The 16,993-nt window shown below is 38.8% G+C and overlaps 1 protein-coding gene across 5 annotated transcripts in view; it reads left to right on the forward strand.

Annotated features, from left to right (window-relative positions):
- tbc1d32 (TBC1 domain family, member 32) overlaps positions 1 to 16,993 on the forward strand; it is a 103,489-nt gene that overhangs the window by 37,264 nt on the left and 49,232 nt on the right. For all 5 annotated transcript variants that reach the window (XM_080881826.1, XM_080881829.1, XM_080881830.1 and 2 more), the window contains 4 exons: positions 1,857 to 1,965; positions 5,011 to 5,110; positions 5,198 to 5,323; positions 13,331 to 13,414. In XM_080881826.1, the coding sequence (XP_080737952.1) occupies positions 1,857 to 1,965; positions 5,011 to 5,110; positions 5,198 to 5,323; positions 13,331 to 13,414 (419 nt within the window). The remainder of the gene's footprint in view (positions 1 to 1,856; positions 1,966 to 5,010; positions 5,111 to 5,197; positions 5,324 to 13,330; positions 13,415 to 16,993) is intronic.

Here is a 16,993-nt window from a genome sequence, read left to right on the forward strand (position 1 = left end):
ACACAACTTGGTAAGGTTTAGACTGTTTGTTTAGGTTAAGAAAGAAGTTGTGATTTAGGATTAGAGCATGCACCTAATCACTAATGGGCAGGGTACAGGTGAAAAAGGAAACTGTGTTCATAAATGACATCCCAGTGGACAAAGCAATGCTTACTGGCACCCCAGGACTTGGGAGACGTCACCTCTGGAATTAAAAAATTGCCCTAACCTAAATTCTTTCTTATGGCAAGCAGAGGGTGACTGCTGTGCCATTCAAAACCAAATAAATCTACAAGAAAATTGCATTGTTGCTTTAATATGACCTTAGCAGACATTTTCCCAATGAGCTTACATTCTCAGTCGCTACTTGAAAGCCATGTTTTATGAGCCCAGAATTGAGTGAAATAGATGATAAAACAGTCAGTCAGGGCTCCAAAACAGGACTTTACAAATCACTGAGTGGTGTCACAGTGGTTATAGTAGCCATCATTTATCTACAGTCTATGAGCTTACTGTAAAATTCAAACATACGATGTACAATAATTTCAGGAAAAGCATGTTTACTTGAAATCTGAAGAACTCCAACAACAAAAAGCGCTAATAGCGGAAGTTGTTTCATAATCTCTCTATGCCCACTCGGCTGTCACAGTCACTCTCATATTTGAAGGTTTTTTGTTTCTCTGTGAATCACTTCGATATGACAGAACACTTTTGAAATTAATCAGTGCTCAGGATGAGAAATTGTTTGTTTGCCTTGTGACAAATAAAATAAAATAAAGCAGAAAGAAAGGGAAAAGGCCCTTTCCGAGAGTTTATATTCAAGAGCCCTTTTCTGTTGTTCATTTCTGGCAGAGTCATTGCTGTTGGTTTGAATGGGAATGGCCCTGAAATGCCAGCTCGCATGGCATGTCTGAGTGCTAGCTCAATTTTTGAGAGTGATGAGTCGTTAATTCATCCTTCCATCTCCTGATCTCTTTTCCTCTCTTTTTCTCATTGTTATTATGAGCGTACTATTTCTTTTCTATCTCATTCTCATCCCTTTCCTTCTTCTCCATTCAGTGTCATCTAAACGTAACACATTTTTGGCATTTCATGACTGACTTTTTCTGTTGTAGCTCTTTTGCCCGTCTCTTTATTCATATTTTGCTTCTGACCTTTTCAGTATGAATAACACCAGGATTTATCAATCATTTTCTTTTACTACACTTCTTTTAGCCACGAGGGTGTATATATTTTTTTTTTCTCGTGCTTAAAAATGTATGCAAATTCCCTTTTGTGCCAAGCAGGCACCCAAAAAGAGCACCATATAAGAGAACAGTCCTTTTTATTACTCATTTCAAGTCCAAATTGCTGCAGCTGTTAGAACTATCCAGCATGGCTGACACCCTTCGATCCTGAAGTGCCTTTATAATTGGAATATTCTCTGATCTAATCGGAATTTGTAACTTGAAAACCCTGCTATCTTTTCTAACTTGCCTCACAGCAGTGTACAGTTTAAGTTATTGAGAGGCTTCAAACTCTGTGTAAAGTACTTCACAGGACTTAAAAACACATAGAGTGACTTCCAGTGTGGTTCCATTTTCATTTGAAGGGCAATCTTGCCTTGGAATGTTATTGGCAGTAATTGCACATGCCATGTGGGCATAATTGGCCAAAAGTTCCTTTTATATTTATATATGTTTTCTCTTTAAGTCATAACTAGAAATACCTATGATATACAAACTACTGAAGATGCATGACATCAAGGCTGATTTCCATGCTCATTGCTGAGCTCTTCTTTAACCTCCCTTTAAAGAGGGTTTGCTAAACGTCCGGAAACTTAACTTGATTTAATAAATGTCAGTAAAATAACCTCCAGTCTTCTCTGTTCTTCTCAGGACTATCATCATAGACAGTCTGTCAGTGGAGAGGAACCATGTGCTGGTTCGTGTTAGTGTCGTTGGAGGACCATCTGAGAGGAGGCTCCCTCCTCGAGACTTGCAAGAGGTGAGCTTTCCTTTGAATTGCATGGAATTAGTCATACCTTTCTACATGCTGATTTGACTGTTGCTGCCACTTAAAATTGGTTTTTTGTTTTGTTTTTTGTTTTGTACAAAACTGGCCCACTGGCCCTGGCTAACCCTTCTCACCAGTTTTTTGTAGTCAGCTTCTGATTGCAGAGTGAAGTCAACAGGAAAAAAAGTTACAGTGGATTCAGGGAAAGAGAGGACCTACTGGGCCAGTAACACTGCTGTTGTTTTTTTTATTGTTTCATAGGATCATCTTGTCCTTTTTTTTGTTTCACAGCCAGTAAACAAGGACACCGCAGGACTCAAATACACAACCTGCAGCTAGGAGGTTACAGTTCAAAAAAGGCACACTTTAGTGGGCAACAAAGGTTTAGGTACACAGCAGATCAGACAGGGGAAAAACAGAGACAGGACCCAGGGAGAGCAGGCACAGTAACACTAAATGGCCCGGCAGCTTTGAGTATAAAAAACCATACGAATAATAACAAAGGGACAACATAAGCTGAGACTTGACTTGTTTTTATTTTTCCCTTCACCATTCCTCAAACTCAGTATTCCCTCTGGTCACAATCCGTGCAAAAACCCATCCCTCCACTTCTGTTCTGCACTTCTGCTACTCACAGTTTATTACAGATGAAGTGTCCTACTGATTACCATCAGAGCTTCAGTTGTTTGAAGCCTGCAGGTTTATTTGCTTATTTACTCAGCATATTTTGGGATAGAAATAAATTATTTAGGTGTTGTTTATGCAGAACTGAAAACAGGAACTAATTTATGCTGAGGTCAAGGAGAGGATATGAAATATAATTTGGAAGAGGGGGAAGGTGTAAATTGTTTCCGTCGTGTTTCACAGGTCTCTCTTATGCCCTTCCCCTGTTACTTGTAGAGAATATAAGAAATAGAAAGCTGTTAAATAAGTTCTTAATTTGTGTGAAGTCTTCAAAACGAATAAAACAAGTTTTTTAGAGGCATGAAATTAAGTGATTCACTGTAAGTGGTACAAGTCTACTCCAAATGTTTAGAGCTGAGCCGTATATATTTTGTGTTCTGCTTCTTTAATGTAACAGCAGAGCTAGACGTGTTATGTTGGGATCAGGCCTAAAAACATACTGGCAGCAAAGTTACTTTATAAAATGAGCAGAGAGGTTTACAGTCAGACATCAGTATAAAAGCAAAACACTGAGCACAAAAGCCTCTCTGCAACTTTACTCAGCTGTGCACACATGCAGAGATCTGCAACATCAAACATCAACTATTTTCTTTTGTATCTAGTATCGTATTACATAGCATAACGTTACATTCATTAAAATGCAATGTAATTTAGGATTTTAAAGAAACTGTTTAATGCTGTGAGTCAAATTCCCCAAAAATCCCAAAAAAGCAATAACGAACAAACGAAAAATACAGTTGTATTGTGACAGCCCTCTGCCCTGCCTGCTGTGTGTGTCCATCTGTATTGTTTTGCTTGTTCCTTTAGTTTGAGTTAATTAGCACAACTGGGAGCACCCGGTCAGTCTCCTTGGGGCATTTAAAAGCTGGCTTTTGCTCTCTGTCCATCCACCCAGCACCGTGCTATCTTTTTGGTTGGCTTTAGTCTGATTATTTTAGGTTATACACTCACAACACCACACACCTACCATCCAAACACTCATCCATCTGTTGACACACTGATAAAACTTATAAAGTTAACTGTGATTGTTTATTTTTGGTTGATAAATTGTGCAGTTTTTAATGTGCCTCTCCCATTACTTATCATGGCTCATGAGCCGAACCATGACAGACACTCTGAGGAACCCTGTCTTATACTTTTTAAGAAAGTGACTAGAGGTGCACTCAAATTGAATGTCCATGAATTTAATTAAACCCAGCTTGGTAGTTTTTGTGTAACCTTGCTGGCCAGCAAACAGGATTGAAAACTTACCTCTCCATCAGCTTCCTAATAATGTAAGGACACAGAAATTTAAAGGCTCGCTTTGTTACCTACAGTAACAGCAAGGTCATGTGGGGTTTGTCTCTATGCCTTCAAGTGCTCCTGTTTCCTGTCATATCCCCCCCCAAAACAAACAAACAAACAAACAAACAAAAAAACAAACAAACAAACAAACAAACAAACAAAAAATGTCATTTAGCACTTCAGGTTTGGCTGTAGCGGCAACTGTGATCCTGAATAGTTGTCTGTCTCTGTAATTGACTAGCCTGCCAATAGTGTAACAATATCATGCTGCTCACATATTCATTACAAGTTCTCAAGCTGCATACAGATTGTGTGCCATTCCAATTTTTTCCAACATCTTCAGACAAGCACATCATTGAGTGGTAGACTCAAATACCAACAGGGATTATCATGAGTGTAGGGCACAGACAATTGGATAAAGAGGCCTGCTTTCTAAACTTCATTAACATTTAGAGCATATTATTTTGGCAAGTCACATGCTGAGTTATGACCCAAAAGTTATGGTTCTTCAGAAATAAGTAATGAGAAAAATAATGAATGCGGCACTAAATGGCAGTGGGTTATACAAATAAAGAAATAAATGAAGGAGGAAAAGAGGGGGGAAAAAACAAAGAGGGGGGGAAATAAGTGATGGCACATAAATATAAACAACCATTTTATGAAATGCTACCAGCTCAGAGCAAAACAATTGCTCAGTAATGAATTCATCAACACTGTTTAACTGCACTACGCTATTCATAATTTTCCGTGTTTCAGAAATACTGTCACCATACATTATCATCAGAAAGATAAAGTATATTCCATTGAATTACAAACAAATGCTAGCAGCCCTGCATAATAATGTGTCAAAAATTCAGAAAAACAGCCATAAAATAGTCAGAGTAAGACAAAGAGAATAAATGGAAATAACGTGACTCATGCAAGTCTGAAAAGGACTTGCAGTGCTAATCACCACATCTTAATATGTTTTTGTTATCATGACATTGTAACCGTGTGGATTTAAGCGTAACGTATTAAACATTGTAATAAGTGGGCATCAGGTTTTTTTTTTTAATCTGCTTGCTCTAGGGAGAAGGAGAACATCCTTACCCCTGGCCCTGGTTTTCATGCTATCCCGTACCTCGCTGCTACACTTTGGATCCACCAGACATCCTACATACCTCACCGGGTAGGAGGAACATTGATGAACTCACTAATAATATCTTAGTGTTATTGTGATTTTTTTTTTCACCTCTAGTCCTTTGTCTGTCTTCAGACTCCGAGATCAGTGCGTTTCTGTCTTCATGGAAAGATCCAAAGAATGACGGAAGCTGGGTGGAAGCCTGCCGAACGTTGTACTGTAAAGTCATGGCGTCAAAACCCAACGTGTTAACTGGAAAGGGTAAGCTGCTGGCTCTCTGGGTTTCTGTTTCTCCCACATCTAGTTAAACGCATCACATTTCTAATACACTACATTGCCCCCTGTGTTGATTGTAGAAGAGATGCTCTTGCAGCAGTTGAAAAAAGTGCAAATTATCTTTTTACGCTAAAAATGTTTCTCTTAAAGTGTGAGAGAATTTTTTATTTTTAAAAAGTATAGAAAAGCTAACTGAAGGGTCATGAAGAGTACTTCACAAACTGTGCTGGGTATGACTGAGCATTACTTCTTGAGGATTGGTGATAATGTATTTCACGCTATTTCATTCAAACAACAGTACCAGAAAGGAGACTAACTTGTGGATTTTAGAAAGAAATGGCTAGTGGTAAGAGTCACACCAATTAGAACATGTAACAGCTACCGATTTCAGAAATACCTGTGAAGAAGCTCGTCGAATTAATGTCTTTTTTGAACTATTTTGTACCTACAGCTTAATTCACCTTCAGTGTATCTGCACCATTTGCTTTAGCTATTTTTCTTTGCCTCCAGGAATGTGGAGAATGATGACAGATCTCAGTATAATTTCTGTGTAAATTTGGCTGCCACATCAGATTTGCAATTTAAAGAATCTTTTTAAAACAAATGACTGTTGTTGTTTCTTAGTTTCTCCTTAAGGAATATTATTTGACCAAAAAGATGAAAAATGCAGGGTTTAAATTAAAGGAGTCAAACAGTAAGACAAAGGCATATATTAACACTGTGCACCCCATGGAGGATTTCTCTTTTTGTTTGAGAGCACCAGAGTACACAAGGAAGAAAAGAGTGTGAAATGCTGGTGGAGTGGATGGTTTGATTGTGAGTGTTTTGTGGATCAGGGATGAGGGGACACATTTAAATTGTAGATGGGAATACCAATGAGCTTACTGGCTGAAAAAGTTAACTTTAAGTTTGTTCTCAGTGGTTCAACTGTAAGGATGTAAAAAATAGACAAAAGCAGAAAAAAACTGCTCAGCAATGCTTCGGTACCGAAGAAGAAGGTTGGAGAAGCAGGTAACTGTGTGTCTCTGTTAGCAGACAATGCTTCTAAGTGTCACTGGTATGTCTACGATTTCAGTATTTGAGATGTTAAGATGGAGAAAGTAAGACACAGAATACTAGGGGAGAAAGACTTTCTCCCCTTTCTCTGCTGTTACTGACGAGTGCAAGAATGCGCGTGTTTTCCCCGTGTTTTAAGCCAAGAGTAGTTGTAATTTATCGTTTGTAGTGAGAAATGGAGTACATAGCCCTGTGGGAGTGAGAATAATGGTGGGTGACAGTGAATTGTCAACTTTAACTGCTTGTGCTCTGCTGGAGAGGAAGTTATGGACCCAGCGGTGCTGCAGTTAGTTGATTACTTAATGGCATGGATTGATGGTAGGAGTAAAGTTTATGTATGCATCTTGAAAGGTGAGCACTTACATCTTCTAATCACATTCAAATAAGCTCTATTGGCTTTCACATAAGCCATGTTGTCACAAATATTTATGTTTCGTTAATGCCAAGGATAGTTTGGGCAAGAACATTTTAAGCCTCCTGAAAGGCTTCATAGATAAATCGAATTCAACTAAGACTAAAGAAGTGACTAGATTTGGTGTTTGCTGTTTTATAGTAACATATTTGCTTGACTGACAGAGTGATTAAGTGACTGTAAATAACACAAGTAATTAGTAACACCACCAAGAGACCACCATCCTGATCTAAGGAATTATTTAAATAAAATAAAAGTGTTATCCTCTTTCCACTGTTCTGCATCTGTGTGATGCAGTTATTCTGAATTCAGTAGCTATATAAATGGGAGAGCTAAAACTAATTTCACTGGTCACTGGGACATGACTAAAGCTCCATGTATAGAATCAAGAGTCAAATCTAATAACAAAAATACTTCAAAGGTTTGGTGACTTTGCCCAAAATAAGGTTTAAAGGGACTTTTTCCCTGTAGATTGTGCTTGTACATGTTTATAGCTTCATTATCAGAGTATTTTTGGAGCAGGGACAGGACAGCATCTTTAGTGTTTAAGAATTCTTCTATAGTCGTTTTTTTTTAAGGATTCTTTGACTCTATATAATAAAAAACACCTTTATTTAACTATCTCCCTCGGATTGATATTAGAGGTCTTGTCACATGATGTCTTTAGAAGGAAAAGAGTTAAATGTACATCCACTAGCAAGGAGCTCAACCCCCAATGCAAATGAAAAATGTTGATTGATAATGAAGCACTGAGCTAAGCCAGAGGTGGCAGTTTGGAGAAACTGCTGTAAGGATTGGCGGTGAGCTTCGCATATCCCTTGATATCGTAGCGAGAGGATGAAAAATTAAGAAACAAAGGAAAGAGATGATGGTAAATCGAAGCAAAAGCAAACAAGTATGAACAAACAGTTTAACTGTGTTAATTTACTTTAAAATCATTTTTATCCTTTGTTTTTTCTTACTGGTGTGTAAGACTTTTTTACAGGACTCTTCAGCAATCTGACACTGTTAATCAGATTTCACTTGATTAGCTGATCATCAACAAGTCTAAACACCTCACTAAAAGCAGAAATTTGGGCAGTTTACTGGTCTGAAGCATTTAGTTAGCATGTTTATGTTCCAGCAAATTCACCCCAAGGTCAGACCCACTCTAGAAATGTGGTCTGAACAATGCTCAGAAAATCTCCAAAAGTTGATTCTGTTCATCTGGACGTAGCGTTTTCAGTGGGAGAAACGTTTCGTCACTCATCCAAGTGACTTCTTCAGTCTCAGCTGACTGCAGGTTTCCCCAACCTTATAAACAGTACATTTGCATAATGACTGAAACCAGCCCACTGAACGAACAAAGGCCTGGGAGGTCAGTTCCTTCATTATAATTATGCAAATTCTCATGACCATTGATCAACAACCATTGATCAATGGCCATGAGTACCATTCACAGAGAGTTGGGGAATGGCTGCAATCACAGCATTGTAAGATGGTGAAAGATGTACCTTTAGGCCCCCTCCTCGATTCAGAGATGGTCTTTCCCTTTTCACGTAAATGGCCTCCTTGACTCCGCGTTCAAACCAGTGTTCCTCCCTGTCCAGGATGTGTACATCCTCATCATTGAAAGAGTGTCCACTGGCCTGTAGGTGTAAATAGACTGCAGAGTCCTGGCGAGACGAGGTAGCTCTTCTGTGTTGTGCCGTCCGCTCCGCCAGAGGTTGTTTGGTTTCCCCGATGTATAAATCCTGGCAATCCTCCTGGCACTTAACAGCGTGCACTATGTTACTCTGTTTGTGTCGGGGGACCCAATCCTTGGGGTGGACCAATTTTTGGCGCAGTGTGTTTTGGGGTTTAAAAGCCACAGAGACCTGGTGTTTAGAAAAAATGCGTCTCAACTGTTCCGATACTCCTGACCAGAGATGGGGAGTAACGCGTTACTTGTAACGCGTTACTGTAATCTGATTACTTTTTTCAAGTAACGAGTTACAAGTAAGGGATTACTATTGCAAAATTGGTAATTAGATTACCGTTACTTTCCCGTAGGAATTCTGCGTTACTGCGTTACTAAAACCGTGATTTTTTTGCGAGAATGTCTCATGACAGTGACAGTGATCATATATCGAGTGCGGAGAGAGTATGAGCATGCAGCGTTTAAAGCGTGGAAGTACTGACCTTACTTTGAGTTTGATTCCATAAAAAGTGACAAAAACATTAGCGTCCGTTGTGCGTGGGAAGAAAACTTTTTACAGCGAAAAAAACCCCTAAACTTCCAAGCAAGCACTGAGTGCGCCATGACGTAATGGGAGATTCTGAGTCTTTGACTTTATTTATTTTCTGCTGTGTTTTACTTGCATCTATTTGAAAGAGTGAGTGTAAACACAAAAAATATTTTATTTTATGTGCTGGAATGTGTAGAAAATAGGTTTAAATGTTAAACTAATTTATTCAAGTCAGAGAATGTTGCATATAATTAAATTTTTGCTTGATGCATAAAGTTAAAAGATTAAAACTGATAAAGCAAGTTAAGTTAAAAAAAAGAGACTTTTCCATTTGATTACATTTTGTATGATGGATTATGTAGAAAAAGTAGAATTGGGCTGAAAGATCTATCGCTTTATCACCTCTTCAGGTTGTAAATCGTGTTTTTAAAAAGTAACTAAGTAACTAATTACTTTTGAAAATAAGTAATCAGTAAAGTAACGGGATTACTTTTTTGGGGAAGTAATCAGTAATTAGTTACTGATTACTTTTTTCAAGTAACTTGACCAACACTGCTCCTGACACGTACGAGATCACTACAGGGATCACTACAAAATGCTCAGAAAAAAGAAAAAAGAGTGAGAGGGACATCTAAGAACCTACAGGCCTCATTTACTGTAGCAGGATCATGAATATTAAAGTTCGTGACAGTACAACTGGAAAAAGAACAAGTATGGCTTATTTAGAACGGTTGCCTCTTCCCTCTAAAAAGACCTTGACAGTACGACTTAGTGTTACGAGTTATATTTGAGCAAACCACAAGGCTTCTGTAACAATGTCCTTTGGACAGTTAACACCAGAGTAGAGATGTTTTGTTGCATATCAGCACAAACTTATCATACCACCTGGTGGTGGAGGGGCAATGATTTAGGCTTATTTTGCTGCCACACGACTTGGGAAACTTGCAGTCATTGAAACGACCATAAACTCAGTGTATCAGAGTATTCTGGAGTCAAATCTTAGGCGCTTTCTTCAACAGCTGAAACTGAGTCATGCAATTGGATAATCATCCCAAGCACAGCAGCAAATCTACAACAGAGTGGCCAAAAAAGAAAAGAAGCAAGGTGTTGCACAGGCCAAGTCAAAGTCCAGATCTTAACCTTATGGAAATGCTGTGGATTGATCTCTGCACATTAAAGAATGCCTGTAAACCTCAATGAAGTGGAGCAAAGCTGTAAGAAACACTGGCTCAAAGTTCCTGCACAATAATGTCCATGTGACTGATAAAGTCACACAGAAAACAATTATTTCATGTTATTGCTGCTAAAGGTGTTTTTACAAGCTGGTGAATCATGGGGTGGACTTAGTTTTTCACAGGACTGCAGTCCTATGAAAATATGACTACATAAACATTGATGATCCAGATTCAGGAGGGAGACCACCTCTGTGTGTTGGATGCACAAGGTCAAATAAATAATCTTTCTTATTGACTTGATGGGTGTAATATATGCTAAATATATTAATAGTGAAAAGAACAAAAAATCCAGATGACACAATCTGAAGGTTTTCAGGTTGTTGTTTTTTTTTAAATTTAGCCTCCTTTTCTCCTGATTGCTTTTATTGAAATTCAGGTGCACTTCACACTTTTCCTCACCAAGATTACATAAACCTGATGTCCATGAACCTTTTAAGACTCATCATCAATGTCGTTGACAGCCACTGTGAAATTGCACCTACGCCTACTTTTCCTATGTAGGAGCAAATAGCTGTGATTCAACGAAGACAAAAATATATTCAAATGAAGGAGGGCTGACAATCTTGTCATTAATGCATGTACTGCACAGTGATTGCCTCCTTTCATCAGTACACTGTTGAAGCCTGTAAAAGCAACTACTCCACAGCTCATTTGAGGCTTTTCACTGGAAGACCACGATCAAGATTTATTATCATTTAGGCTTGTCTTTGCTGTCGAAGTGCTATTTCATGTGTCACATCATTAACCACGTACAACCTGGTATTTCACTTCTTGAGAAACATTCAGTGAAGGAAATGTTTTATCTTTTATGAACTGACTACTAAAGGAAACTGATTTCCTGGGAAGTTTATTCAACAATTACTTGCGTCTATTTCTGAATATGAAGACACTGTGATTATCACTTGTCTTTGACAAGCTTCTATTCAGCTGGATGATGATATTGATTATGCTATCTCTTGGTTGAAACACTTACAATTAGAACTGTTTCACGTTCAATACCTTACTATCTTGTCAGCTTATCAATTCCCTAATTGGTTTTCCTCAGCAGCATATCAATGAAATGCATTCACTCGTGCTCAGAGTTACTGAGCTGTGGAGTGAATAGGTTTGATTAGCCCTTTTAGTCTTCTCTGAATTGGCAGCTTGTGAAATGATTGGAAGGCTGTGCCACTGTGTTTACAAAACACCTTACACTTAGTTCACATATTTAGTAGTATAACAAAAACATGCTTCAAAAAAGGTAAAAAAAAAGTATTTTATACCAGGACACAAACAGGAAAAGAATGGACAGTAGGTGGAAAAATGTTAATCAAAGGTAGCTAGTGTGAAATATGAGCCATCCAATCAAACAAACTTCACACAGCAGCAGACAACAGCCCAAGGGACTAGAATCCATCCAGGAATTTCAAGGAAGCTATAATACCTACTTTCCCAAATCCATTGAATCCAGAAACAAAAATAGTGGCAGCTGCTAGTGCTACCCCTCAGCTGCTATTAGATACATGTATACATGTCGACTTGTTTTCAAGTCATCTTATTCACAGAATTTTTTTAGAACACTTGACCTCTGACCTTGAGGTTTTGAGATTTCAACTCCTCCTTTTAAGTAATTGAACCTATGGTATCAATATGGAAAATCCTACATCGCCTCATTGTCGAGTTATCACATTCATTAGATTTTCAGAAAACTTGAACTCTGACCTTGTGGTCAAAGAGACTGGAGTTTGAACTCTTCCAAGACTTTAAGTAGATGTACCCATGGTATGAATGTAAAAATTCTAGGTGACTGTGTTCTCAAGTTATCACATTCACAAGATTTTCAGAAAACTTGACCTCTGACCTTGACCTTGAGGTTGAGATCACTGAGATTTGAATTTTATCATTATTGTTAACATAAAAAGTTTGTGAACGTTCTCATATTCATAAACTTGCTTGTCCACACCGCCCACCTGCCCAACTGCCTTTTATGGCTGAGGTGTAAAAACTCTATTTGATTCGAATTTGGTCAACATCCTCTACAAGGTTATGGTCCTGTGCACCTCTGGATGACTTCCAATGCTTTAGCCCAATCTTTGACTGCTTGCATTTCTGCACATGCACGTTCACCTCGGATGGCAAACCTACGCAGAGCATCAGCTTTCAAACTGACTTGACTTCATGGCAAGGGTCATGACTGGTGGTGAGTTTTGGATCGAACAGGAGTTTACAATGTCAAAGTTGGCACATCAGATCAGCAATGTGGTGCATACTAATCTTTGACTTTCACAAGGTTGTGCACCATGCATTTGTCCCTCTGGGTCAGCCTGTAAATGCAGACTTCTACTGTAACATCCTGAGGCATCTGAGGCTGAGCATTTGGCAGAAAACGCCTGAACTGTGATGTGTGCTGTGGTGTGCCAGCACAAAGCGCATTGAAAAGACAGGAGTTCTTTGGCCACAAAACAGACTAAAACAAACCAGTCTATTCATTTGGCCTACTATGAGTTAAAACAATAGGTTAAACTCTTTGGCCTGTAGAAGGTTGGTTTTGTATCGTCTTTATTTACTGTTTCTTCCTACCTCACCACGCTCTTCCTCTCTTATTTCCACAATTAGATCTTCAGTGACTGTGGGTGGTTCTTTGCGCAGACGTGTTAAGTGACACTAAAAGCCATGCTGACACAGTTTACTGAGTGACAGTCGGGGCCAGTGAATCCACAGTTGATACAAGATGTACATTTTTTGTGTTGTATTACAGTGCATGTAATTTTTTCGCTGAGCTATAATTTACTTTGTCAGAGACATCCTTATCCTAGAAGTGAAGCAGGTTTGTTTTTAAACTTCTATTATATATATTATCTTTTATTAGTATTTATAATGCTAATGACTTTATGCCAGCTGAGCACACTGTACGTCTTACATGGAAAGTATCTGTCCAATCCACTTGCAGCTGCTTAATAGCGTAGAAAACAGGATGGAACCAACAATCTAAAAATAGTTGAAAGCTGACATTTGACTGTTTAAATTGGATTTCCTTTGAACGCAATAGTTAATGCAGACCTGCTATCTTATGATTTTTTATGTGCCTGATTTTTCTCCTCAGTGCTGGCTGACCTTCTGGAGAAAGTTGTAGCCCATCTATCCAATTCTGCTTCAGAGTGCTTCTTCTCTCCAGCTCCGTACAAAGGTCAGTAAGAAGAGCAATACCCCCCCAACCCTCCATTCTTACAGTTTAGTCAAGGAAAATAACTAAAGGGCACTTTGTGGATCAGTGAAGACAGACGTACCGAACCTCTGTGCTCTGCTCTGTTTACTTTATTTCTGGGTTATGAAAATTATGTAAAGGTAAATGTTGGTTACACTCCAAAGCATATACAGTACACACTGTGTATAAATGTTTTAACACCTAATTAACACCTTTAGTGCAGTGTATTTCATGTAAGTTTGAACTTGACACTTTGTTTTCTGTTGTGGGTTGTTATTGCCTTCTACTCCAGTCGCTTCTGAAAGGGCCTGTTGGCTCAGTCAGCTGAACTGAAGCCTGCTTGTGCTTCAATGTGGAGATCTGGTTTGTTAATAGTCTTGGTGAACTGAACCCTGGCGATTAAACTAGCCCTGAGGATAGGAACCAAAGCTGGTGATAACAACTGTGTATAGACGGTATAAAAGCACCATCTTGGTCTTTTGTGACCAGACATGGCAAAAAAGACGTCCCTTTTTTGTCATGACTGGTTACAAAAGACCAAGATCTGATTGTTCAACTAAAGAAAACACACACGCATTGGCTATTAAGTTTTAAATGATGATGAGATTGTATGTCTACTCTGGGAGTCATAAACATCATTAGACCAGTGCACATATTGTCTCTAAAACACTTGGGTGGAGAGATGAGGAAACCTATCAGTGCTCTGTCTTGGTTGTTGAGTTAACTAATGTGGAAATAAAATTTATCCAGCAGTAAACCTGAGTTTGCGGTGAGGGAAGCATCTTGTACAGTACAGCACTTTCCAGCAGGAACTTCGATAGAATGTAAAATAAGACATTTTGTGTATTTTAAAAAGACATTCAGTGTGTTTTTGTTGTTGCCGCACTAATCAACCACTTACTACTAACTGCAATGGTAGTTTATTGGATTGGAAAGTGTGGCGATGCTCGCCACCTGGTCACCCTTCTTGCTTGTTGGTGTGGGCAGGTCTCATTTGTAGGTGCTGGAGAGCTGCTGTGGCTCATTTCCATCAGTGGCACTGGCAATACCTGGGCTCATCAGTGCACTATAAAGGCCCTCAGAACCCAACTGTGTAGTGGCTCTCCTCCCTGAGAAACATTCTGGATTATAGTTTGGGTTTTTGCACTAAACAGCATTGTGTACACAGTCTCTTCAAGCATGCACTCACTTAAGCCACAGCCATTGACTGTACACATGGTTAGTTTAGGTTTTTCTCTTGTTTCTTTAATTTAAAATAAATAGTCTTTTTAATTGGCATTTGTGTGTGCATCTCCTGTTTTGTCATGGTTGTATGTCCCGGTTCGTGACAGGCTGCATGAGCTCATCTGGTGGGAGTGTAGTACTGTAGTATGTCAGGCATAAAAACGTGGTTTTCATGATAGGAGGAGTGTAGAGTAAGTGTAAATAAAACAGTTTAGAGATAGAATAGACTAAATATTATATTTTAAGAAACTCCAAATTTTCCACTTGTCACAGGGTCTGAGTTGGAAGATTTTGGTAAAGCTTTGTCCCTGAGGTAGTTGAAAAACCCCAGTTGGCTAAAGCGTTGGGGTTTTTTGTTAACAGACATGCTTATGCCTATTTAGTTGGTGTTATTTTTTCATCTAAATTTGTTAGTGCAATTAGCACTTTCAGTACTAATCCATAGCAATGTGTTGTATTTTTCACATTGTCTGTGTGTAAAATACACATGTAAGCATGGATTACACAAAGGATCCTGCACCCCAAGCTGGAAGGCAGGATAAAAATAGAGATCCCTGGAAACAATTCTTTCTGCCCTTGAGAGCAGCTTTTTCCACCACATGCTAAAATGTGTTATGTGTCTCAGATCGAATGAGTGAATGATCTTAGCAGGTTGGAGTATTTAGTAGCCAGTAGGCTAAACAAGCTGACTGATAGCAGTCAAAAAGGCATAATGCTAATAACTAAATGCCGCAACATCTTTCTACCTAGAAAGTCCCTAAAGGTAATGTGCAATAAGTGTCCAATTAGCATATTTATTTGTTCCAGTTTACATGTTTTTTATAAAATCAAGTTAAGTCAAATCATAGGTCATTCATGACCTTCACCTCAAAGACGCATTGCAAAGTTGTACTAAGTTTAACATCATATTTACCATACTAATTGGTGGAAGGATATCAGTTTGAATTTCATCAGTGACTGTATGGCTCTGCTGAAATAATGCAATCATCTGGCACTTAGTAAACATTGGTATAATTATAATAGTGTGTCATTTGTTCAAGCACTCGAAACAAGTGCAGAGAAAGACTCAGAAAGACTCCAAGACTCAGCAATTTAAAATTAAACAGAGGTCCAGTTCTATAGAAATTAGGGTGTGGGGAAAAAGCATGAATGGCTCACACACTCAATATAAATTAAAAACAAGCAGCTGTTCATTACGGAAGCAGATTTACCACATTTCTGATTTGCATTGTTCAGCATTGTTGTTTATGTGTTTTGTTTTTTTTAAACTCACTCGGCCATTGTTTTGCACGGGTTAGAGGTTTTAATTAAGATGCAATTAGTTCAGACAGGCCACTAAGTCAGTGATTCCCAGCAGATCAGCTGATGGTTTTGCTGATACCCATTGTTGAATATTCGGCCAAGTCTCATATAGGGTTCACTATTTAAGCTGCTTAATCAACCCACAGTTGTTGTGCATCTACAAGCCAGTCTGAAGTGCACCTCCATGTCTGCTCCTCCTTTTTATTCTCTGCATGACCCTGTCATTGCTACTGTCTGTGCTGGCTCTCGCTGCTGCTCCCCTGCCGTATTCCTTGCCTGTACATGAATAGAAGGGTGGGGAGGTACAATATCAATTGTTGTGGAGACATTTTGGCCGATTCTTCTTTACGACATTGCTTTAGGTTGATTGAGGTTAACAGCTACATGTTTTTATGCAGAACTAACAAAGCATTTCAGTGGGTTTGGGGTCTGGACGTTGACTGGTCTATTGCATAACCTTAATTCTTTTCTTTTTCAGTCATTGTAGATTTACTGTTGCTGTGCTTGGATCATTGTTGCTGTTGCACAACAAAATTTCAGACATCTGATGGATAAATGGGCTTTTCCACCACCATGCTTGAGAGCATGTCTTTTTTTGACCTTTGAATTTTTTTTTTAACATTTAACATGCTAACTGAGGCCTTTAGAGTCTCTTGGATTTTGTTTTTGGCATCCACTCCCAAGAAAATCATAGCACTGTGTTAACACAGCTGAACGCTCTAGACCAACAAACTGCCAAAACGTTTGCTTTACAGAGGTGTTCACACTTAATCAGGTGCATTTGATTAGCAGCAACTGGCTGCTGCTTGCACTCCTAATTCCAATGAAAGCAGTAACAATGAACAGGAGTTCATCGAGTTCTTTGAAAACTTTCTTTTTCTGTAGGTTGAACTTAGTGGTTTAAAAAAAAGAAAGTGAATCGCAGTCTCTTGTCCTGGAAATCATCTTGGACATTTCATGGACAATATAGTCTGGCAAATGCTTTGTGGTATCAAAATGCTATTTGTTGTGAATGCAGGTGTGTGTGCTCCTTGT

This window comes from Rhamphochromis sp. 'chilingali' (genome assembly GCF_963969265.1).
Source record: "Rhamphochromis sp. 'chilingali' genome assembly, chromosome: 5".
NCBI classification, from domain to species: domain Eukaryota; kingdom Metazoa; phylum Chordata; class Actinopteri; order Cichliformes; family Cichlidae; genus Rhamphochromis; species Rhamphochromis sp. 'chilingali'.